This window comes from Molothrus aeneus, chromosome 1, assembly GCF_037042795.1.
Source record: "Molothrus aeneus isolate 106 chromosome 1, BPBGC_Maene_1.0, whole genome shotgun sequence".
Classification (NCBI taxonomy): Eukaryota; Metazoa; Chordata; class Aves; order Passeriformes; family Icteridae; genus Molothrus; species Molothrus aeneus.
In genome coordinates, this window is record NC_089646.1 from 53,966,763 (window position 1) to 53,993,544 (window position 26,782).

The window sequence follows — 26,782 nt, forward strand, 5'->3', positions numbered from 1 at the left end:
TCTTTTAGGAATATTTTAAAAGCATATGTGTGTATGATCTTATTTGCCTAAAAATAAAAAGATAATGTTAAAATAAAAGCTTTTACTGTTTTCAAAAATGCCTCAAACAAACTCCATGTCTTCTTACTCTTCTAAGAATAGAGCCACAAAATACCACAATACAAATACTGTTCTTGTAAAACTATTGTCCTTACAATGATACCAATGGTTCCAGAAGTGTGAGGTTCATTAATTTTACAGTCCAGCTGGAAGAGTATGTGCATGTGTTACAGTTCCACAGCACTCATATAAAACATTTAGAACATAACCATTTTAAGGTGATACTGTCAATATTTAAATAATGCTAGATTCCTTTTTTTTTTTAATACTATTCTGTCAGATAACAGTTGGCAATTTTGTAACTAAAGGAGAACAAGGGTTTTATTTCCTACTGCTCCAACATGGACTGCCTGTAGAAAGCAGGTTGCACAAAGTTTTCAGATGAGGCTGTGGAATCTCCATCCTCGAGGCTTGATAGACAAAGCCCCAGGCAACTTCGTCTGAATTCAGCACTGACCTCAGCCTGCTCTGCCCAGCAGGATTCTAGAATGCACAACATCCATTATGAACAATTTCAGTATTTATCTCCTGGCAGATTGTCTTGGTAATAGACCACTAGTCAAGCATGGTGTTCATGACTCACTTGAGCAAATAAGGTTAAAGAACATGCAGAGGTAAACCTGGTATTTTAACAACTTCATTTGATGAGGGAGTGAGAGTGATAAACTCAGTGTCTGACACAGGGAACTGGGGTAAAATCTGACAAAGAAATAGCAGGAGGATCACACGTAGTCTTCATCAATTTTGTCTTCAGTATTGCTCTGTACTGAACATGTGTATCACATAAAAGATTTAAAATATGGTGTTATATCACTTTTAATGAGATTCAGTTCTACCTGTGTCCCGGTTCTGGCCAGGACATGGTTAATTTTTGCAGTAGCCTGGAGGGAGAAGGGCTAGGACCTGTAGGTTATTCTGTACCACCTCAGGCCATTTCCGGGGCAGGGGAAAGGGACTCTGTTCCAGGGAGAAGGGGCTCCTTCCAGTTGAGAGAATGTGGCAGAGGGAGTTGTCTGGTATTGTCTATAATTGAGAGTATTTTCCATGTGAATATTTTCTTTTCTTATACCCTCTGTCACTAGCATTGTTGCTGTTAATGTTTGTTTTCTTACCTCAGTGTTGTCTCCAGTAAATTGTTCTAAATCTCAACCTGTGATCTTTACCTTTTGTGCCTCAGGTTGGAGGGAGAGACCATGGTTTTTGTGGGAGTATTAAATTGGAGATTACCATTCCTAAACCACAACAACCTACAATGTATGAGATTAACTGACTATGTTTCAAATTGATTTTTTCAACCAAATGCTGCAGGAAAATGTGAAATATGGCTTAAGGTTTTCCAAGGTGTCATGCAAAGCTATTATGTTGAATCTTAAAAGGCTTATGAGGCCTGCAGTCCTTTCCCTTTTGCATGGGGGAAATCAAAGTGGGTGAAGTATCTTGTTAGCAGTAAACTGTGATTCTGAAGACCTCCTGGATGTCCCTGTGTCATCCTTCATTGTACCACTGATGCCTGTTCCAACCGACTTGGTTTCAATTAGGCCAGTAAGCAGTGCCTAAAAATCAATACACTTTTTAGAAGCACCTCAACCATGGCATGCAAAAATCACGTTTTCTTAAAAACTCACATGTTTTAAATGTACAAAATACTTGCAAACCTGAGAAAACAGAAACACTTTTAAAATGATAATTTTTCAGATTTTCTCTCTGCCGATGGATATACATTGTCCCTGCAATATGCCACAACATTAGAATTTCAATTGGAAGAACAATTCTCAGCTACCTCTTTCATAAAAACCCGTCAATCATTTGTAATGTTTTTTGACTGATAAATAATAGACCTGCTTCACTGAGCAATTTAAGTCATATTATTTACAGCTGGAGAAAAATGAGAACAGCCTAGTGAGGCCAAAAAATATGATACACTCATGCAAACTAAATTAGATTTGTAATTTTTTTGCCATTAGTTTGAGAAGATAAAGGATAACCTTTTCAAGTTTTACTTTGCTTGGCATTGCATTTATATTTTCAAAGGAAAGATCTTGAACACAGAACTGCATGAGTGTTAATAAGTTTCAGTGCTATTGCTGATGTGCTGAGACAAAATCCAGATGGAACTACTGAAGTATTGCTGTATTTGGAATGTCTATACAGAGTCTTTTAAAACAGCATTCAGTGGCACTTAATTTTTTTTTTAATTATGTGGTGTCAAATTATACACCACTGTGCAAAAACTTGTTAAGAAGACCCTTGAGAAAGCATCTTTGCAGTTTTGGGGATGCTTTGTGTGGTTCTGGCTTGGTTTGGTTTGTTTGTTGGGGGTTTTTTTAACACGGATTGGTGGGAAGAAGGTAAATCTGCAACTCTGACATTTTCCTCTACAGTCTCACTGCTGTCCTCCTGTGTGCACCAGATACCTTTGCAGTCTCGATGGCTGCAATAACGACAGTACCCAGACATGGAGAGCAGCTGGCAGCTAGGAGTAGGCAAAAAACCATTCCTCATGTTGGCCTTGTTCTTCTCAGCTCTTCTCAGAGAGCACAAGGCAAAGAGACATTTCAGCTACCTGTTTGTACAATTATAATTGGTTTTCAGATTCTGTGTTTTGACCTGAGACTTCCATTGGAGTAAATCTGCCTGCTGCATAGCATGTCTCAGCAAAGCTTCCCCACAGGCAGTGGAGCCCTTCTAATGAACAAACAGGGCTACTCTCCAGTAGCAGTCAATTCCTATGCTGCAATGCTTCCAGAACCACCACCAAGGGGGTCAGGAAGAAGAAAAGTTAAATAAGGGAAGCATAGTGGATCCATGGTGTTCTGAACCTCCTGCCATTTTCCATCACTTTGGCATTAAAAAATGGAACATTTGAAGGCTTCTTCAGGGTACATACTTATTTTGAGTTATTGCTATTGTTTTTAAACTAGACAGATGCTCAGCAGAACCAAGTGCACAGACAATTGGAAGAAAACTACCCTTAATCCAAAGAGTTTACAGACTGAGTTTAAATTACTGAATTGGGCAGGAGTAGAGTCTCAAAAATATGGCAAGAGATATCAAAACACCTGTATTAAAATGAAAAGTGAAATAAATAGACAGGAAATGCTCAGCTTTTCTGCACAATCCAAGGTCTATGTTTAACTCTGAGCAGACAGAACCTGCTCTTTTGCACCTCACACTGTTCCTTAAGAGATAGTATTAAGGGAGAAGAATATATTGTCAAATCACCCATGAGGTAATCTCTTCTGTACCTTTTACCTTCACTACTAGAAGCAACTCAGGAGTTTCTCAGAAAACTAGTCTTAGGTGAGTAGCTAAAATATTCATAATTAGAGCTGCAACCATTTGCTCTATGCTGACTTGTACTATTTCAATGCTTTTTCATGATCTTTATCAATTTTTGCTCCTGTGTTACACTTAAGATGACTCCATAGGAAAGAAGCCACTTTTTTTTTTAGTGTGTGCTGGGAGAACAGCACACATGGGGATCTGTTCTCCAAACATATATGTTATAATAAATAGATTAGGAACTTCACTACCACCACTAATTTGTCCTATACAGAATTCAGATTTCTAAGTTTAGTTCCTCACCAATTTCATGTCAATAAATTAAACAGAAATGAATAATCTAATTGTATTTAAGAACAGCCAGAAACTTTGAAGGGTTTAAGTAATGAGAGAAAAAAAATCAGAGAAGCTACTTATTGCATTGTACAAATAAGCTGACACATTACAAGAACCATCCATCTTGCATTAATAATAGATATTTGGATCCTCTCTTCTGAGCCTTCTATCTTTTAGGAACTCATAGCAAAATAAAAGTATGAATTCATTAATCATCTGAATGCTGGAGGACATTAAAGAAGTAATGCTTGCTCCATTATATCTTGAACTAAAAATTATGGTGTTTTTTCCAAGAGCAGGAGAAGCCAAGAGTACCAATTATGGTCCTCTCATTTAAACAAGATAGCATCTTTCTCTGATCAGACAACCCAAATGTATGCACGAAACCATTCTGTAACAGTTACAGTGAGTGTCAGTAATTCTGATTTCCAAGTATGAAAAATGTATGTAACTTAGTTAACAATGCATATAGTAGATGCAACCTCAAATAATTGTTTGCCTTGTAAAAATTTGGAATATGAGAAAAAATAATATTTTTCAGCTGTGGTGCTGGCTGTGGTTTTAGTTTGTTTTGCTTTTCCATTAGGAATCTGGTATTTGTGGCTGACATTTTTATTGCATTAATGGCAGGAAACAATATGAAAAGAATGCAGACAGAAGTGGAAAACATTAGCAGAAACATTTAGATCCATTGCAGGGACATTCTAATTATGATGGTGAGTAATAGACATGTAGCAGAAAAGGCCATGTTCGGTAATTGTACAGGGAATGCACTTCACATTTTAAATTTGAGTTTCAAGTCTAAAAAGCTGAAGATTTGCAAAATGTTAGATAACTTTTGTTCTCCATTTTGCTAGATATGGGTCCCTTCAGTTCTACAAACTATTAAGTACAATAGCACAAGACAGCAAAAATTTAGAGCCTTAATCTAAGTGGTATCATCACAGCTTCCCAGAAAGTCTGGTTTAGACTTCAATTTAAGGTGCTGTTGCTTGTTTTAAGTTGTTTGTCTTTAAAAAGACTGTCTGAGTTTCTGGCATTTGCAGCTAAGGGCTGAGCATGATGAAAATTTGGGGTCAATGTGTCATGCTTAATTTGTCGTTATAAGAAGCACAGTATATTCTGTACTAATTGCACTTACTGCTGTATTTATTTTCATTAAAAAGCAACAACGAAAACAACATCACTATTTAGTTTTACTCGACAATGCAACGGATCTTGCATTTGCTGAGAAACTGAACACACAAAAAACCCCTTATCACATAATTTATGTACAATTGGAGATGCATCTAGTTTAGTCTTGTTAAATGAGAACCAGATCTAACCACCAGTGAAGTTAACAGAAGACTTCCCCTTACACTTCAGCAGGCATTGGATTAAAGCATTGTTTTTTGGTGAGTCACAGTTTTCTACAGCAGTCATTTTATCAGTGTTGCAGTCCTTATTTGTGTGTTTCAATGCACACTTTCTTCTTATTTAGAGCTTTGGATGTTCTCTTGTGGGCTAGAAGGACGGCTTTTTCACAAACAGATATGTATTTATTTTTTGAAGACAACTGAATGTGAAATGTATTGAACTAAATATAAGTTAGTTCAGCTGCAAAGGTTAGCAGCTAAACTTTGTACAGTGGCTGCAGTTGGGTCCTACAAACATGCAGAAGTTATTAACTGTACCTATTGACCAGTCCCACAGGTTCAAATGGGACTACTCATTTCAGGAGTTACTGATGTGCATGGCTGTTTGCAGGATCAAAGCCCCACTATGAAGCAGAAAGAAAACATCCCCTTGGAGGGAGCTACCAAACAGAAAATACATGAAGAGTAAGAAACAAAGAGATATTTCAAGATGAGGTACTGCACTGAGAATAGACGAGTCATGGAAAAGATGCTAAGTGATTCATTAATAACAGAAGCTTAGCCAATAAGGAATGTACAAGTATGAAACTAATGACTGTGCTTTTACAATACTACAAAACTATTTGCTTTTGTAAACTTAACATAGGAATAATTTTCTCCCATTCTGAAAATTTATTATGCAATTAGTTGTCACTTTAATAAACTACATGCACGGCTGTGATAACGGTGGCTCGAAATACTAAGGACTTTACAGTTTTTGTTTTAAAAAAGAAAAACACTAGGAACTTCAAGTCCTGCCAATTTTTCCTCCCTGCCAAGTCCTATTAGCATAAATGAACAGTTTATTTTAAGAAATGCCTGATAAATTACTCTACACAATCGGTAATGAGGGTACTGTCAGCAAAGGAGAATCATTTCCAAAATTTACTTGGCACAAATGAGTGGTTGACTAGCTCACAACCATGTTACATGGCCTGAGGCCCTGCTTTATTCTGTAAATCTGCCTGACCTCTTCAGGGTGAAAATTAGTGATTCTATAGAAAAGGTAGCTGGGCAAACCTGGTCTGTTTGTGCTTTTTCTCCTTCTTAAAAAAAATTCACATGTTCAAACCATCTATAGGACTATTTTGATAGCTTCCTCTTTCTTGGCATACTGAAGCTCCAACCTAAAGGTACTGCCATAGGTTGTATATTAAAATTGCATATCCTTTTAATCACAAATTGCAAGAAACAAAAACATGAAGACAAGAATTATACCATTTCTTATGAAAAAAATAAGAGATATGAGTCTCCATCATGCTTCAATTAATCTCAACATCAGTGTGTTATCTAACAAATCAATTCTCTTTTCTTTTTAGAATATAGTTTCAAAACTAGAGAGGAATCCCTTGGCATGGATTATTGTGTCAATTAGCAACTGAAGCCAATAATCATTCATCATCTCTTCTAAAGAATCCCTGGTAAAAGTCCCTAAATACTTAATCATCATTGCTATGGAATTCATTACATTAAAGCAGGGAGAAAACCTTTCAAAGAAATAATTTAAGATAATAAGGTTTTTAAAAAAAGCTCCAAGAAATCACTTACGCTCTGCTCTCCCACCACTGCAAATTACTTCCAATTGTTATTCCTCTTTTAAAAAAGTTGGATTGTTACTGATCTGTCCAGTCTACTCTTCCAAGTCCAAAAGGATAGTTTTCCCACACTCCCTTGCAGACTGCTTGACTAGTTAAAATATTTTTTATTCTAGTTTTCAGGATATTTTTAATATAATTTAATCTGCACATACTTTGTGTATCATCTGCCAAGTTCTTCATATCTAACAATATGTTATATATGTAGTTAAACATTCATTTTAAATACAATGTCTAACACAATATGAATACACAGGCAGTCTATATAAAATATAGAGGAAAACAAAAGGCCCCACAAGTCTCATGAAGTTTCATAGGAAAAGAATACACACCAACAGCCTCCCAAGAGGTCTGATGTGAGCCCCAATCTGCTTGTCGGTGCACAGCTGTGGTGCTGTTAGTGAGATGTTGCGCTATCTGCCATTTGACAAGGAAGAAAAGGGTCTGGAGAGCTGAAGAAAACACTCTGAGTGCAGGAGAGTGCTGTACAGACTCACTTCAGGGGCTGAACCCACACACAGTGACAGACAGATCTAGAGGAAAAGTTCTCCATGACACATCCAAAGGTATCCGTAGCTACTATTAAGTCCAGAGTAGGCTAACAGTCATGACGCTTCGAGGCTTTTGTTCAACAAGGAGTTTCAGTCCTGAGATAACTGTGACAAAGCCACTCTCTAGCAAGGTTTGCAAGGACACTTTCTCTTCTCTGGGAGAAGGATTTTAGCCATGGTAAAGTAGTCATTCTAAGAAACATATGCATGTTAAAATGTAGCCTGAAATTTCAGAAAGGTTTCTCTCTGCATAAGTGTAACTGTGTGAAACAGCAAGAAATGTACTCAGAGACTAAAATGTCTCAAGCTTTCTCACTTTTCCATATTAAGTTGATTCCAGGCAGCTGCCTAATGAAATGCTTCTTTTCCAGAGTGAGGTTCAGAACACAAAACTTTGCTTAACCTGTGTAAAGCCCATACCACACACTTTCTCAGAGCACCGAGGAACAACAGAGCAAACCTGCCAGGTCAGACACCTTCCTGGAAGGCTGCATTTCCTCTCTCAAGCACAGGATTTGACATCAGAAGGGAGGAATGTTTTTCACTTTTTGCATTTTATCCTGATGTTTCAAAGGGTACAGGGAATAAGCAGAAACAAATCTGAAGTGCTTTCAAAGATTTTTTTTCCTAGTGTTATGTAAGACTCTATAGATTGCTTACAGGTATGCTGTAATGGAATGGTGGGAACATTTACACCACACCAATGCTGCATTCTCCTGCAAATACAGCTGTACAGTCACCAGTTCTGACCACAGAACACCTTCAAAATGGCCAGCAGAATAGTTCTGCTGAAACTCAATGAATCAAGAGTGTAACTTAAAATTGCCATTGCCATGTCCATATGTAAATTTATTTTACTTTTGCTTCAAGCAAAGTACAACAATTTTTGAAAGAAATGAGATTTTGAACTTCTGTTGGCATCAAGATTATTTTGATTTCTTTTTTTATACTTCCCTTTTTTATCACTTATTTACTTTTATTTGGATTTTAATTTTGTATGGGTACTATCCTCAGATTTTCCTCTATCAGTAGCCTTTAGTTTCTATTATTAAGTATCATCAGCCTTTAGTTTCTATTATTGCTGCAAGTGGATTTTTGATGGCTGAACCAGACCAATTCATCTACACAATGGTATCAAATCATCAACTTTTTTATTGATTTTTTTTACTAGCTCATTGCACTGTTTATTGTTTCCTTTTTGCACAGTAGACTTGATTTATCTGTGCCAAGGTAAAAATTAGGAAGGGAGATGGTAGAGTGAAGGGAAAGAGATGCAGGAATGTGAAAGCTGAACAATGCAAAGTGAGAAGTGTTCAGCAGTACTGTTCTTGCTTACAAGCTCTTTATTGCCAGATTGTCTCTCCTGTTGCTCTTTGAGCATCCAGGCTAATGTGACCCATTTTGAGTTAATTATGAAGTCTGTTTCCAGGCATCCTAAGTTTCAGACAGTCTGGTACCATCTTTGTTTATATATTCTTCAACAAGTCGTACAGCAGCTGCATCAGAAAGCTTGTCTATTAGTTTTATTCTTTTTTTTTCTTCGCTTTCTTCTCTGTATTTTTACCAGGGCTGATATTTCATGAAGCTGTGCAATGTCCTGTGGTCAGTCAGCAGTCTGAGCACCTCAGATTGCTATTTCTTTGCTCCTATCTGGGTGTACAGTCTTGGTTGACATTTCATTCAGATCTATATTAGTAGGTCTGAAGTGTATTTCAGGCACAATGTACCACCCTCTAAGTCCTCTAGGATTGCTGTTAGGTCTCCTTCAAAAAGAGAAAATATTTTTTTCAGTATACTGTATATATATATATATATATATATATATATATATATACACACTATATATACAGTACAGTATATTCTTCACAGATTAAAACAGAGTAACTTCCTGTCATAAGCGCCCCTTCAGACTGCCATGGTTGGTACACAAACTGATATACTACTGCCTGGTCTTCAGGAGGCTGTGTGAAGCCCACCACTGGAGATGCAGATTTTGTCTTATAAAATCATGTCTAGTATTCTGGAAGGCATGTCTTCTCGAGTGCATCTATCATATGCAGGGATTTTCTTGGGAAGTGCATATTTTCAGATAGCACTGCTAAAGTTTTACAAAGAAACAAACCCAAGTATAAACTCACAACGTTGTCCATGTTCCTTCAAGTAGATTTTGGGCAAGTGCTGAAAAGTGAAGTGAGGGAACTGCATTTCAGAAAGCATGGCTCTGTGTTTCCTTTTTGCTTCCTCTCTTTAGTAAATGTGCCTAAGCTCCTACAGAACAAAATAATTTTGCTTTAGCTACCCTATAGAGTCTTAGGAGCAGTAATTGTTTTAAACACCTTGGGTAATTCCAGAAAAAAAATCACTATGTCTAATAGACATTGGACTGCTTTCATTTCAAGTGCTTTCCTAATCATGCTGACTTTTCCAGGGTCTTGCTGACATCTCTCCAGATGTCAACTAACAGAGAAAACATAGTTTTACTCAAGTTCTACATGTCTACATTCAACTTCATATTTTGCTTATTACATAGTGACACTGACTGTCTCTTTTGCCAGATCATTAATTTTTAATAGCTCTGTCATCAGCTTCAAGCCACATGTTTGGGAATCCTTCACAGCTTCAATTTACATTGCAACACGTTAGAAGTTGGGTGCAGGTCAAAAGCATTTACATCAGGCAATTATCTTCCAAAAGGTGTTGGAAGATTATCTTCCAAGTCAGTGTTGTCACATAGCTCAAATCACAGAGTGGTAAAAGTCTTAACCTGACAGAGGTGCTAAGTGGATGATAGCTTATAGAATCTAGTGTGTATTAGTGCTGACATACAAGTATACACTTTGGTGTTTGGCTAAATGAAGATCCTCAGTTTACTCCAAATTTTTCTCAGCAACAATTAGTCGTCTGAGTCATTCTCTAAAAGTTTCAATAGACATAATAATTCAATTCTTGCCGAGTTATCAACTATTTGTCATTACTCGGCCATTATCAAAAACTGAATTTTAGTCATCTCACTGTATTGAAGCTTCTTTCTGACTTCATTTTTGTTGTGTCTGATTCCCTGAAGTATGACCGCACATTTTCTGAAAAGAAGAACACACACAGAGAACACTCTCTCCTCTACCATGCTCAGGAAATTAATACCTTGTGTATATAACATCTCTTGATTGTCAAACTTATTCTCCACAGGCTGCATTTGCTGTTTGTCTTCAAATGCCTGCATCATGAATTTTAATTCTCCATATTAAAGTCGTCCAGCTTGGTAGGATTAGACTGCTGATGGCTTCACCAACGAACTGCAGTCAACTGATTAAGACCTGTAGAACAGTTCTGAAAATAAACAGGTTGACATCATTCTCTGCATCCTTCTGTGCAACCAATTTACCTGGACTTATGCAAGACAACCAGAAGACATCTTTCTTTTAACTGTAATCTCTCTATGTCGTCCCTACCTATTAACACTTTCTCTATTTCCCAAGCTACAACACACTGGACAGAAAGTCTTGCTATGCTCTCTGCTTTTTCTATGTTTTTGCTGAGTACTAGACAGGGTTTGTGCTGTTTTGTGTATTGTTTCACTCAGTACATACCCTGCAACCCAACACTTGCATTCCTGTACAGTCTGTCTCTGTCCTGTTTCTGAATTTCCTTTAGTTTGTCCCTGTTCTGCACTGATGACGCTGTTTTGATCCTCTTGCTAGACAGTTCAGCTGCCCTTGCCATTCAAAGAAATTTATCTGTTTCTTTCAGCATCATCCCCTATATGCTGGAATCATTTGCCCCATATATGTTTCTGTCTCTTGTTAAGTGATCTTTTATATCTCCAAAAGTACATGTGGATGCCAGATTATGTGACTGTGAGGCAAGCACATATTGCCCCTTTTATTTATTGGGTTCAGATAAATACAGAGTTACATTCCTTATAGGGTCACAGTATAGCAAATACTTTTATTAGCTGCTACAATGTTTTAGGTATTGTTTGTACCAACTATGTCTCATTCACTTCTGTCGCCAGAAGTGATAGTAGAAATATTTTATTATACTTTTCTCATCGTTACACTCCCAGCCAATGCTTTATTCACTATATATTAGTACTGTTAAGCTTAAGTAAGGATTTTTTATATGGTAATTCAGCTTTATTGATGGACTTAAAGTCTCATGGCTGTTCATTGTCTCGTGACCGCTTTTTTTCTCTCTATAAAGCTCCTGTTTTGTCTTCCAGTAATGCTTTATTCTTGTTGTTAGCATCACCTGACAGACTATTGTATCACACTGTTCTTTACTGCGCAAGGTGGGCAGGGAGTTCCCCACATCTGAGAAGTCCAATGTACTCTATTACATTACTTGCAGAGATCATCCAATTGCCATTAACATCCCAGACACAAGCACATAAACTAGCTCTTTGGTGACTTCTCCATATCCATTTTTCCTCTAAAGTCCATACTTCTGTGGTAGCTCCATGTCTTGCTCAGCAAGGATGATCTTTTGAGAAGATCAGAAAATAATAATCTAATGAGTTTCTCTATACTGGTTAAGTAACAGATGACTTCTCTACACCACATGCTGCCTCACAATAACTGCTATCTTTATTCCGTGGTGGCTCCCCATTCTCTCTTAAGAAGTATTCCAACAATTTATTTTAAACTAGTTGCTAATAAAAATGTTTCAAGTCTTATACAAAGCACTGAAAGCTGAGTGTAAGACAAACTGTAGAAGAATATCTCCCCTGGAGCAATAAAACAGAGGTTTTGCCATTCAGGGTAATGGCAAACCTTGAACACTGCAGCCAGAACCAAGGGGTGAAGCCAATGCACAATGTCACTGACTGATGACAGCCCCTAGGACAAGCAGAATAAAAGGGTGGGAGAGAATCCCCAAAAGATCTCTTTCTTTTTCAGCTATTTGTGCATTAGCTATTCTGCCTGCCCTGTAATTTCTATGACCTCCAAGCCTCCCCAGAATTATGAATACCTATTGTTGACTTTTTTGGCAGAATAAAAAGAAACATCTGCCAAACCAGCCCAGTTTCTTAACCTCTGATGGTCTCAGACACACTATGACTGTGAGAGAGAATAATGCATTTTGTCTCTATGAAAAAGCCTGGAAGAGATCCTTCCACAGTTCAGGGAGATGTTCCCGGTGTAAAACAAAGAACCAATATACAACAGAAACTTCATAAAGGCTGTCTTGATGTCAGGTGCCCATCTTAAATGGCCTGTGGAATATATCTGTAATACTACTGCTAGGCTGGAAGGGAAGGGTAGAATTAAGTTGATGAAATAAAAAAGGTCAGGCCTTTTTTTTCTTGCTAGAATATAAGATTTGAAGGAGGTGAGTTGACACACAGGTGGACAGAAGGTCTAAGAAATATGTAAATTAAGAGGTTTTTAAAATAGAATAGAACAAAATGGAATAGTTGAGTTGGAAGGGACGTAGTATAGACATCATCTAGTCCAACTGCATCACCACTTTAGCTGTCCAGTGGAGGGCTGGATTGTGCTGCTGGTTGTGACTGCGTGGAGCTGACTCTGGCAAGGTTCTGATGGATAGAAGCCTCATTAAAGCATTTCTCAGGCTCCATCCTTCATGCTTTGCTGTCCTCAAATGTAGGAAACAAGGAACTTCATAGTCTGATCTTTTGAATTTAAATTTCAGAAAACTATGAAGAAATGTAGGTTTCACTGTCCACATCATATTCTGGATTTCATGGCATTCACATGACAGAAGAAGCTCCATCTCATGGTATAGGTCTACAGCATCCTCCCCACCAGCTGAAGCTCTGACAAAAGTGACATTCCCTACATCAATAAACACTCCTTGCATGAAGACCTGCAGACCAGAAATAGGTACCATCATGTCAGTCAGAGTGCCATGAGTTTCTGCTCCACTTGAGAACTATCAGAGCAGGAAAATATTCCCAGAGGCATGAACAGATCACAGGATGACTGTAAGCTATGAAGGAGTTACAAGCAAATACATTCTTGTGTTTCAGGCAAGATATTTCCATAGGAAAGGCAGGCATTGTGCAAAGCCCTGATGAGAGCTCACCTGTACCACTACGGACATTTCTAGGTTTTCAGGTTCAAGAAAGATAACTTCCCTCTGGAATGAATGCAGGCAAAACTAAGCCCCCTAACTTATGGCCTACGGAAGAAAGTGACAATTGGAAGGAGCAATACAAATGCTTGGAGGCCTACCATCACTCTCAAGAAAGGGATAAATTGTTAAGGCAAAGGAAGAAAAGGAGCTATTGAAGTAAAGAAAAAATATGGCAAAGAACACAAAACCATTAGGTACTTCTTTCCAAGAAGGCAACCTCATCATAAACAGTGTAGTGGCAAATGTTCATTGGTGAATTGGTGGGAGATCATGCATGCTCTTTATATCCCTGCATGCCCAAGGAACCAAACTCCTGCTTTTCATCTCTGTCTTCACCACAGCAAAAAACATTTATATATGATATAAATGCCTTTATTTACATAGTCTGAAATTGCATACTAATTTTAGCACCAAGGTACACAATGACAAGAGCAATACCTTCCTTAATCTTTCATTACTTTGAATCTTCAATACTAAAGGCAAAAAAGATTTGACAGAGTTATAGCTAAGACCTGAACATCTTCCTGCAATACAAGGTAGCCAAATAACTCTTAGAAAGATTAAAGGAAGAAACTAACTCTTAAAGTTTTACCCTGTGACTGAAGGGTGTTTTACATCATTCATAAGCATGGCCAGTGGTTGTGTTTAACATAGGAGCTGTGCAGCTAGTTTTAGTGGGACAATGGCAATAGCAGCAGTGGGCTATATTCCCAGTTTGTGACAGTCATCTTCATCAGATGGCAAGTCCCTCAGGAGATGAGATGACCCACCAACCCCTGGAGGTGCCCGAGGCTATCAGCCCTTTTCAGCAGTGGCAAGAGCAAGAGAACACCTTCTTGAGGATCACTGCAGAGCTTGCCATCCTCATCCCCTGGGTAACTGGGGACAGCAGTCATATGAAATGGAATGTAGAGATGTTGCCAGGGATCCCAGTGGTTTGAAGCACCCACAGGTGCCCTGTCAGACATGGAAAGGATTTTTGCCCCCAAGGTAGATAAGACATGGGGCATTTGGCCACTCTTGGAAGCCCCTGAGATGGCTCCAGGTAGGGCACATCAGGGTTTGGGCATCTCCTTGAAGGTGTGAACAGTCTGTGGGGCAGGGAAGTGACAGGTTTTACTCACATGCTCAGGAAATAGCCAATAGCTATGTAAAATTACTTAATTCCTTCTAATCCAATGGACAGTGTAAATGGCACACTGAGCACATCCTGTTGTGCAGGAACTCCTTTAGTATACAATATACAGAGAGCGTATGTGTCCACGTTATAGATGTCTGGAACAAATTAAATCACTGAAAAAAATATGCCAAAGAAACGAGGGTGAATGTGGAGGTGGTAAGCCCTAAGACACAATATTAGAAAAATGTGGATAAAACCCATAAATTTAAACTTATCTACTTTTTTTACACAAAGAAAATAAATCTCAGCATCATACAGATAACATAACCACAATGCAAAATATGTATGGTGTTCCTTTAAGCCTTTGAAACAGAAGTACAAAGGAAAGAAAAACTAATTGGCTATATAGTCTCATTTTTTTGCCAATAGATGCAGTAGCATTAGAAAATATAATTTATGTCATATCCTGTATGGTGAGTGGTTATATGAGAGTGTAATCTGGTGCACATCTTAGTAATCTGTTTTTTTTTCCTATTATATAGCTCTCTTCACATAGATGTGAATCCATTTGGTCAGCCTACGTTTGGTCAGCCTACCTGGGGTTTTATTGTAGGCTGAACGTTACCAGTGAAAGAAGACAACTTGTGAGTGAATTTTATATTCATTGTATCTTAAAATTCAGGGCAAAATTGTTTGCTCAACCAGCGTGTCTCATTATTTCACAGTTTCAGTATTTAGGAAAGACTGGTAATACGAGACCTGTGGGAGACACCAATCTATAATCAAAAGTCATAAGTCTTTCAAAGGCTGAGTTGTACACCAATGACATCTGCACCCAGAAATAACTCTGGAATTAAGTACAATCACATTCCTGCCTGAATCGGTGTCTTTGGGTAGGTATTCTTAGTTAACTAGCTAAAAACTGCTAGGAAGCAGAAATCAGCTATTATCCCAGTATGATGAGCAAACCAAAACACAGTCCTTCCTCTCCAAAGTGCGGTTCACATGTCCTGGTTACTAGGAACAGAACTTCTTTCTTTTTACAAGATAGGAGATGGTAATAGTTACATTATTCAAATATAAAACTAAATCTTGAACTACTAAAAAAGTCTTCTGCTAAGGACATTAAGCACAAGAAGACAGAAATTTCCTAAATTATGATTGAGCTTTCAATCTTATATCTTGGCTTTTTAAAGAGCCTCTACAAATTGATCCTTTTAATATTTCTGTGTAATTATCAGTCACTATATTACAAAGTGTACCATGGATTGGAATCTTTCATTTTGTTTTGCATATATTAGGTTCCCTATTTTACAGTACTTTTCAGTTGATTACCTAGAGTAAATTTAGAAAAATGATATGACAAAGCTCCAAATAGAGTCTTCAAAAAAGAGAAAAGCACTTTTACTAAGGACACGTCTTACTGCAAAGAAGACTGCATTTGTTTAATTCATTCATCCTGAGTTTTAAAATTATCCACAATTTACTAAGGCATTTAACATCAACAATGTATTTACAACAAATCATCAGAGCATGTAAGTTCCCTGATTGTACCCAATATCTGAAATCTGGTTTATAAATAAATAATTATTTTTTGCCTGGCTGTCAAATTATTTTTTCTTGGATATCAAAGGTAAGTAAAATTACCAATAAATACTGTTCAAAGGCAAGCAGGTAAAAATTCAGTATGATACCAAGGATTACCTTTGTTTTCAATTACAATAATTTTCTTTCTTATACAAGAATTTGTTTAAAAATGTTTATACACTAAACAAAAAATATTCATATTTCTTAATTTTCCGAATAACCTCTACTTATAAATTATATGCACTGTAATGACCTAATTCTTCTCTTTCTACAGTTTAACACCAAACAACCGCCTTGGGTTGTCAAGCATAGAAGAGTTTATAATATATTCACATGTGATATACCAGTGTAATGAATACTTATGTTATTGAATATTATTATATTTCATTGTAACTGGTACAGTATAGGATTAAGTTCAAAGAGGAAGATAAGACTTTAGACTTATAGCTTCTAAATACAATCAATGAAACATTTTGATTCATATCTGTGTACACTTGGGGAAATGAATACCAATCTATGAAAATACCTGAAAATGAGAAGTATATGCTGTGCCTTTAAATATAGCACCTGAGTGAAAACTTCCTACTTTAAAAAAAAAATACCAAAACCAAAACAAATACAAAAATGTAAAAGTAAAAAAGTAAATGCAAATTCATGGAAATGATAATATTACCTCAGGGATATTGTTGTGGGTGATGCTGCTTTGAGTGGTAAGCTTTCTAGCAGTGAGAATCTGAAAGTCATATTAAAGTAGTAAACAAGGTATTGCTTTCTTTCTTGAAGTCAGTTGGAAGGATGATTCCAAGGTATCACCACACTAGCTAACATTTTGAAAAGCTTAAAATCTGTCAGAATAGTAACTCTTAGAAGGTAAATGGCTTAAATGGAAGACACCAAGGTAGTTGACTACTCCACCAATTCACTGTTTTCCTCCAGTAGGTTTCTCTACATTGTCATTCTTACAAAAGTGCTTGAAGGGCATGTTAAAGTGGTCTCTGGCAGTCTAACTCTGCTACACAGCCATGTCAAAACTACATTTTACCCATGTATTCTCCCAACACTTTTAGAGGCAGTAGAAGCTAGAGCAAGGTAACTGAATCTACAAGGAGCAAAAGAACAGGTCAGCATTTCTGATGTTTTTTTCTCAGGAAATCCAAGCAAAAATGGGGAGTAGAAAAGTAAACTATTAAGCCTACATTCAGTATTGAGATAAAAGAACTACTAAATTATACAGTGGGGACATTGATTTATGATTACAGAGGAAGTCAGAAAGTAAAACTTCCCTTTCAGAAACTACAACACAAGTCCTCATTCCAGCCTTTTAAGAAGGTACCAAAGGTAAATACTACCAAGACAATTCTGTGGCACTTTTTAAAAATTTTCTGTCCCCCTAGGTATGAGCAAATGTGAAAACTAATATGCTTCAAATTAAAGGAGAGTTTTCATTATAGATTCACTTATACAGGGATCTATCTCATAATCAAAGCAATGTAGCTTAATTTTTAGCACTAATCTTCTGATTTCTTTAGAATACTATTAAATTGCTATAAGCCTATACAAGCTTGCATGTCTGTATCTGGGCTCGAAATAGCAGATGTGTGCATGAAGTTACGTGTTGTATAAATTGGATGATGGGAATTGGGTATTAGTGCATCATCAGCCTTAAAACTTTGTTTGCCTCACATGTTTATAAATTGTTCTGCCTGTTTTCACAAATGGGCCTCATTTTCTGTTCCTTGTGATGTTTCTAAAAACAGTCGGCAAAGAATATTAAAAAGCTTGTTCTAATCTGCAAACTTCTGCTTCATTTCATCTCTACATCTAGTTGAAAACCGATGAGGAACACTCCACAATTTTTTCATTTTTTGTCCTGCCAAAGGTACAATCTCTAAATAACTTTAATTAAAAGCAATAGACTCACAATAAATTTCAAAATTCATTAAGTTATCAACTCCATTTGATAGATCATTTATTTGCTTTTTATATGGGTAATCTGCTTTTATTTTCTCTGTTCAGTCTAGTTTCAGAGACCCAAAACAGGGATTCTGTGTTTTCTTACTGAATTCTGTTCTGTACCTTAACAGACTCTGTGTCAGGGATATTTTTCTAATCAGGTCTTGACTCAATGCCTAGTGTTTAAACAGACCCTGGATTAAGCTAGTTCTCATCTATTCTGTCTAGGTTAAAATATTTTGCACACTACGTTAGGATGGACAAGCTATTTTTATTTGCATAAAAAAAAGTTTATGCTAGCAAAAAAAGTCAACATTTGAATCAAATTTGGTGACCAATAGCAGATAAATAAAAGTAAAGTAGCAGATAAATAAAAGTAAACAAAGTCTGGTAAAAAAATAAAAGGAACATCTAGTCATAAAACATTTGGAAAACTTCTTGGGAATTTCTTTCTCTCCCAGAATCACAAAAGAGTTCCAAAATAGTTCGCAAAATGGCAGAGGGCAAAAGAGGTGGCAGCAATACATTATTTTTGATAGCTCAAATTATTGAGGCATTGTTTAGAATATTCAAGACTCGGGTCAAAATCACCATTTTAGTTTTTGATTTTGATGTAATATGGCATTAATTTCTGGACTGGACTTTATTAGCAAGAGTGGTAAGTATAAGGAAGGGGAACAAAAATAATTTCAAGTTCACATTGACTCAAAGGACTTAAATATTCCCTACTTCAGGAGTTATAGATAAATTAACTAACGTACAACAGGTACACTCTATCTACTGATGGTTGGCTCTAAGCAACTGAACAGCTAAGCTGACTGTATAAGCCTTATTTTGCCCCTTATTTCTATCTGATGATTCTTTTAATAAACTACAAGGAAAAATAGCATCAAATGTCACAAAATATTACATTTTATATATATATATATATATATATATTATAATTTGGAAAAAATATTAGTTAATTGTGAATTCTATTATCTCAACCTTTTGCATGAAGAAGTGAGAAACAAAATTTCATGGGCTAAAAGACTTGCCCAGAGTCAGTCAGGAAGTTTGCAATGCACTCTATACAACTGCAGTTTTTCCTGTATATATACAGTACATAGACAGCAATAAAAAAAAACAGAGTTACAAAACTGTAAGTGCACTGTACTTACAGAGAGGACCTGAAAAGATCTGGGCAATATACCCTATATAGTTTGTCAAAAAGTTATCTAAATAAAATTTTGGTCATGTAAGTACTTTCATGATACAAAAGTCATGTACTTTCATGGTACAAAAAGTACTTTCATGGTACAAAAAATATTTAAACCTCATGAAAGACACAAAAAATATATAATTTCTGTATTAAACTGAAGATATAGGGTTTTTAATAATTAATCAGGCCTTTAAAGACAGATATTTGGCATTTATTTGCCAAATTTTCCATCTCTTGAGGACTTCTGAAAAAGACAATCTATAGTCAAAAATATGTGAAAGAGTTAAATTGATGATACTCCACGATCAATGTGATAAAAAGGCAAAGCACATGACCTAATGGCCAGTGCTGACCACAAAATTGTTCAGTCTGGATTCACAGAAAACAGTGTAAGTTCAATCACTCTCACCATGATGGGAAGGCAGGGCTTGGGTCAAGATGATATGAAGGAAACACAAATGAGGATTAGTCTACTCAGTATCTTAGGGATTAAGTAAAATTTTCTGGATGTTTAAAACATATTCTTCCATTTAATGAAACCAACCCTTTTTTAACTGACAGTAGATTCCTTTTCTTATCCAATAATTATTAAAGATCATAAAGATATATGAAAAATGTATGTGTGCTGAAGTAATTTGGCTGTTTTACAACACACCTGAGGCATGCAGACATATCTTTTTAATCACACACCCTGAACTGTGTGAGCACCTGGCTGTGCTTGTTACAGAGTGAGGGTAAAGAAACTACTTTCTAAGTTATTGTTATTTATAAAGAAAGAAGTGGGAAACACATTCAAACAGAAGAAAAAAACACATCATTTTAGACAAAGTTGAATTTTAGGACAATGACATTGGTGGAAAACTCATTAATTTATTTGGCTATTCAGTCAATACTTCACCTTTCACCCCCTCCCTCCCCCCACCAAGTGACAGCAATGAGTTAGTCTTGAGTTAATGCTTTATCAGAATTATGTCCAGTTTAAAGAAAATCCTAGTATAGCTTAGGACACATGGAAGAAAATGTAAAGAAAATATTCTCCAGTAACTAGAAGTATTATTACCCATCAACACTTAATACCTCAACCACAGCTTTACTTGACTTATTATGGACAAAGCAGAAAAATGTCCCCATTTGTCGTCTGAAAAATTTTTATTTTTCCTCCCTATATGGCAGTGCCAGATCCTGGAAAAATATACAATAAAATAAAAACAACTTTGCAAGATCCTAAAGACCAACAAAGAAACCTAGGGTGTGATGAGAGAAGAGTCTGGCTCAGAGACCTTGAATAGCAGTTCTGAAGAGCCATTGCTTGAGTGACCCAGTCAGTACTGGTCCCAGTCAGTACTGATACTCAGTTACTTTGAGACTGATGGAAAAGTCTTCCACTGTTTCTTAATTCCCTCCAACAACTGAAGACCTAGAACTGGGTACGAAATAGCTGCCTTTTCTTCCTAAAAACAACTTTAAAATATTAACTGTGGCACTAAGACCATTCCTAAAGGTATAACAAGTTTTAAAATATATGGTAGAGAAATACTGTGGAAATATATGACAGAGGAGCAAAAATGTTAAAGGTTTGTTATTAATGTTTTACTTTAAAATTATTCTTAAAAGATTCCAAATTAAAGCATCATTCATTAAAAAGATGCACTAGCCTTTCTACATAATCCTGAAGCCAATAACATATTTCTTGCCATTCCCACCATCTCTTTTCTGCTTTTGCAATCAGTGTGAATATACTGTTTATATATTTATTAATTTTTTAAAGAACTTTGAGGATAGCTAGTTGAGCTGTCATACATTATTTGTGCAAGTTCCTGTAATGGTCATGGACTCCTCAAAATTGAAATCAGCTCTGTGAATGTAAAAGACATAAATAGTCAGCCCTGATGACTAAAAAAGACAAATGAGGTCATGGTAATGCTGGTGAAACTGTTTGTCTCCAATGTACCATAAACAGTGAAGTGAAATTAAAATTTTTCAATCAACCATGCATGTGCATAACCATGTGTGTGTTTGCCTGTCTGTGTGTGTTTGCATGCATGTGCATAACCATGCACATTGGTTATGCACATGCAGGCAAACACACACAGACAGGCACACACAAATATGAAAAAACACCTGATGAGAAGCAGATAGAATCAGAATTTCAAGCAAAGGATGTTGAAAAAATTGTTGAGATTTTTTATGTTGTTGTTGTTGTTATATTGAAGGATCTCCTAGCTGCAGGAAATAATGGATTGGAGTACAGACTTCCTTAATTTCCTGCAAACTTCCTCCATGTGGAAGTCACTTTTCTCTGCTTTATAGACCTACTGAAGCTTCCTATACTACACTCACAGTAAATGGTCAAAAAAATAGCATGTATCACTTACAGCCATATTTGCTCCCTGTATTGAAACGCTCTGATCAAATACATAGACACACCACTGTCTCCTTAACTATAACTAGTCTTCCAAATACATGAAGAAAATAGGTATAAATATATACATAATAAATCAAAATAAATATTTAAAATAACAGAGTTTTCCCAAGAAATTCCTTCCCTGAGGAATTAAAGTAGTTTTCAATTATTAACCAAGATCCAAAACACTGCAAACAATTAGTTTGGTAAGACACAAAGTGATTTGTCCAAGGTTAAGGAAGAAATCTGTGGCACAATAGGGAAGTCCTATTAGATTTCTTGCCACTTTGTCTTATTCTTTAACACCATTCTTCTAAGAGATTGATAGCAATTAGTCTCCATGGAACCATGACACCATTTAATGAATCACACACAACAGGAAAAGCCTACCTCTGAAAAAAAATTCTTTCCTGTTTCAGTAGTATATTTGTAATGCACAGTGACAGGAGAAGACCGGAAAAAGGGACATTTCTCCTGAGTGGGTTGATTAATTAACATAAGTTGCCTGAATTCAGTCCAAGAAATCTATGTCAAGGAGGAATCCTGCACTGTTTTTCCTAACTGAGCTTGGAATAGTCCCCCAAAAACTTTATATCAAGAGCACAGAAGGAAATTATGAAGCCAGGTATGAGATTGGCCTTTCTGAGCAATAAATCATGCTTGATGCATATAATGGGCCAAAAGAGAGGCATTGTGTTTGTCAACTCAGGAAATGGGGATGAGAAGAACATACAACATAAACATCATCAAAACTAAGAATATTTGTTTTGTCTGGAAGAGGTGATTTACACAACTTCAACAGTTATATTGCTTCCTGTTTGATCAGAGATGATTCCAAAGTCTAGGCTTATATCCAAATCCCCAGTTTGCTAAGGCTTAGAAGGGGTCAGAAATTAAATTTAGTTCACAAAGGTTCCTGCAAGTTAATAAATTCTAAAAACGTTAGTTTGTTAGGGACAGCTGAATACATAGTGGTTTTCTCATTAAAAAAATAAGATAACAAACATTGTTTTGACGTTAAAAACCACCAGCCTTTAAAAGTCAACATTAGAGACTAGATAATGCAGAAGCTGGAGTATTATTATCTGAGTTTCCCAAATCAAATAAGGGGACTGTAATTGAAAAGGTTTGGGAAAGACTGTATTTCATCAATTAGTTCTTTTCTATGTAATCAGTATGGGTTGGGAGCACCCATTATGTTCCATATTGGCACTCAGAATACTCAGTGGCTTCCAGAAATCCACGTACTACCACTCTTTGTAAAATCTATTACTCATTGGCAAAGTAGTTCAAGACTAACCCAGATGCTAAAACTTCTTGAAATTTTGTCCCTTCACTCACCTGTAGTGTCTCTGTGCCATCCAGTATCATCTGAAATCTGGCACTGTATAAAACACTTTTTTTTTGTCCCTGAGAGTATACTTTCTGTGCTCTACATTTCTCATGCCCTACAATCAGATGAACCAGTTCTGGCAAGAATGACTCAAACAGGGCTCTCTCACAGTGTTGCACCTACTATATAAAAAGTATATATAGTGTATATAACATTCTATATGACAAGTGTATGTATATGTCAGTTCAAGAACAACATCATTACATGAAAGTACAGAATTATATAGGTGAAACATTATCCTAAAGAAACCACTGAACTACCACAGAACCACATCTTTCTTCAGAATGTTCTCACAATCTTTTATAGAGTCACTCTAAGACACAATGAACTCTCTTTTTCACATTTGTTCTTGAATTGGAGATGACTTAATAGTAGTAACAGCATTGCGATCTATTTGTGCATAGACATTTTTCATGAATACTTGAAAGATGCAACATTGCTTGCTTTCTTACCATAAAGATACATGCTGAAAAGAAAAATTACTAGAAAAATGTTTTTTGTAGTACAATTTCTCCCATCACCCTATAGTGCATTTATCAGCACACAGTATAATTTACACTGGGAATCACAAAAACGGCAATGGGGAAAGTGAGGAAATAACCAAATTCAATAACCATATCAAAAGATATTTAAGCAGAGGAGGAGTATTAATTACCAAGTCCAACCTTAAAAATGTAGCCAACACTAATGTCAATGGCAAAATCCATTTCAAGCTGCAAGATCTCCAAAGGAGGACTCATACCCAGATTTGAGTCTACTCTCAAACTGGGGACATGTCTGGAGAAGGACTACTGCAAATCAATATGCTGGACACAGAGGCCACCTGTGATACTTGGAGCTGAAATCTGCCAGCATGGCCCACTTAATTTGTGCCTGTCACTGCACTCACAACTTTATTTGGCAGCAAAAGTCAGACCTCTATCAAGAGCCTCAAGTGTGATGTCCAATTCAATTACTAAAGGACACATTAAAATCTAGCTTATATGGTTAAGACATAACAGCAATCTCTTTATTTTGGGATTAGAATCTCCCCAGTCCCTTAAAAGAAAAACATTTTCAGCCTATTCAGTTTCAACATTCACATTAATAACTTAATTTTCCTTAATAAGCAATCCTGAGACAGAAACTAAGAGCTTAGTAAACTTGTTCTCTACCAAATACAAGATATTAAAATATCAATAACCACACTAAAAAAACCCCAAAATTTTCTATTTCTTAACTGTCATTGAGAAGAAATTATCTACTATAGGTTTTCTTTGCACACTGTTCCCTGTACTCTTCAGACATATCATTAAGTAGGACAAATCCAGGGTACTTCCATTACCTATCATCAACAGTGGCCAAATTCACTTTAGTTTTGGGACAGTGTAATGCACTGTCTTTCCAGAGATATCAATAGGTCCATTCTGCTCACACTGAATAAGTGTTCTTCCCCCTTTCCTCCCCTGCGTCTCTCCTCCTTATCCTCCCATGCCAGGAAAGGAAGGAATTCTACTTTTCCTGCTCAAATATCCAATAATCATTTCAGCCATCTGTTTCAATACAAGAAACTCTTCATAGAAGTCCATCTAAATGGCAAACCATTAGAGACTAAGATGATTTATTTTAGTTTAGTGCAGTGTCACTAGTTTAATAAAATAAAAAAATTACTAAGGATTTGGGAAGTACTATGGCTTACCTATGTAAAAACTCACTCTCTTGCCAATACATTCTATCGCTGCTGACAGACATTAGAACATTCCTTTCATCTCTTTCCTCTTCTTGCAGTTTAAGCTATCCCCTTAAGGAGTATTTGCTTTCTCTAAGATAGATTATAAATTGTATGCAACATGAAAACCTTACACACTTCCTCTACCATCTGTAAGGCTTTTATTTCTACTTCTTAAAAAAGAATTAACTCAAAAAACTTTTATTGGTCTTTTCATTTTGGGTAAATAAACCAGGATTACTTTTCTGTAAGAAAATTATTTTAAAAAGGATTGTTATTTCCAGATAAGTGCATCTAAATTAGAGAAGCATTTTTCAATACAGCCAACCAAACATTGAAATCTAGTGAGACCAAATGTGGAATGCAAACTGCGATAAAGAGCAAATATGGAGCATACACATCCACACACACAAACACCCCCTCTATCCATGAAGAAAACATGATCTAATACAGAATTGGTTTATTTCAAATAATTCTTTCTGCATTCCAGTGTGATTTCAGGATGTGAATATAAAGATAAATTTTATGGGCCAAATTCTTCCTAACACTACATGTGCTCAAGTCAACTGAAATTGATTACAACTGGATGCAGTGTCAGAGGATGGAACTGGCACAGAAAATCACAATGTAAGGAGAAGTTCTTATAAAACTAGACATGACATAGTGCTTTGAATGAAGGAAGAAACAATTCTCAATGTGGCCTGGGAGAAAGAAAAGCAGAGAGAAGCAAAAATTTGACCCAATAGCTAACAGGTTATCAGATAAGGATCAATTATCAAAACCAAGCCAACTGCAAGATCTTCATAATGGCTGTGGTTGAACCTAACTCCATTACATAGCAAGTCTAATGGAAGGAAAGCTACACAAGTTCCTGGTCCATTTAGAGCTGTAAAGAGAAGGGACTAGCTCATTACTTTTGTATATACTTCTGTATTTTTGGAAGTTCAAAATAGCTATTTAAGACTTCATTATGGCAGAGCTTCATTAAGCATTCAGTAAAAATTTCCCTCCTCTTTTGTCTTCTTTTTTTTTCTTTTAAACAGAAATGTCCCTAAAAGAAGCCTGGGTAACTTGTAAAATCAAACTAAATCAAAACCAGATTCACATATTCACGTAGATTATTTAGCAGGAACATTTCTAGCAGTGGGAATTTGCAAATATTATCAAATTGATATTCATGTTATGACAACTGACCGATGAAAACCAGAAGCTATTCTGACAAACATTTTAACCCATTTTTCTGCTACTGGAATGACTATTCCATCAATGGAATGACTATCTGACAAATGTCAGCCTGGTTAAACTTTTATTCATTTGAGTGAAATGTGAAGATGCGTCATGTCCTCAGCTGAGTTCCAGAACCACTCAGGATGTCATGTAGCATTTAATACAGCAAAAAGGATTAAACATCTAACCTGGAACAGCTATCTTCCCAGCTGTTGGATGATTCATTTCCATCACAAGTCCATTGTGCAGTACCTAGGAAAACAAAACAAAACAAAACAAAACATGTATGTAATATAAAATACAATCAGTTCCTAAACTCAAGAGGAAAAAAAGAGATAAACATTATCATGTTCTTTCACAGACTCTCTGAAAATACAAAGAGCTATAACACAAGTAGTCTGTTTAATGTGAAGGAAAAAAGCTTTGATGTTTGACACTACTTTATATTCATGCAGCTAAATAAAAGCTTCACTAAGACTGCATGTGTCTAACATATCTTTAAGCTCTTAGAGTCATCATCAAACAAAGTGAGCTACAAGCATGTTATACTTTCAGCCACCAACAGACAGCTGGTACCAACACAGAATGACTATTAAAACCTTCACACCCTTTCATATTAACCTTCAATATGTACTAACGGCCTATACATAAACTATGTTCTCTTGTTTGTTTTTGCACTGCTAGTTTTGAGCTGGTGATGGATCATACTGTGAAATGCTGTGTTCATAGCTTTTACAGACATTTTGGAAAGACTAAATAATTTTGATGTTTCTTCTATTCTTTTGAGTGGGTATGCCATGCTTCAGGCCCTGTGTATATCTATATGGGGTGATTAT

At 36.3% G+C, this 26,782-nt stretch overlaps 1 protein-coding gene across 3 annotated transcripts in view; it reads right to left on the minus strand.

Moving 5' to 3' along the window:
• SUGCT (succinyl-CoA:glutarate-CoA transferase) overlaps positions 1–26,782 on the minus strand; it is a 316,585-nt gene that overhangs the window by 24,813 nt on the left and 264,990 nt on the right. For all 3 annotated transcript variants that reach the window (XM_066544754.1, XM_066544736.1, XM_066544744.1), the window contains one exon: positions 26,135–26,198. In XM_066544754.1, coding sequence (XP_066400851.1) covers positions 26,135–26,198 — 64 coding nt within the window. The remainder of the gene's footprint in view (positions 1–26,134; positions 26,199–26,782) is intronic.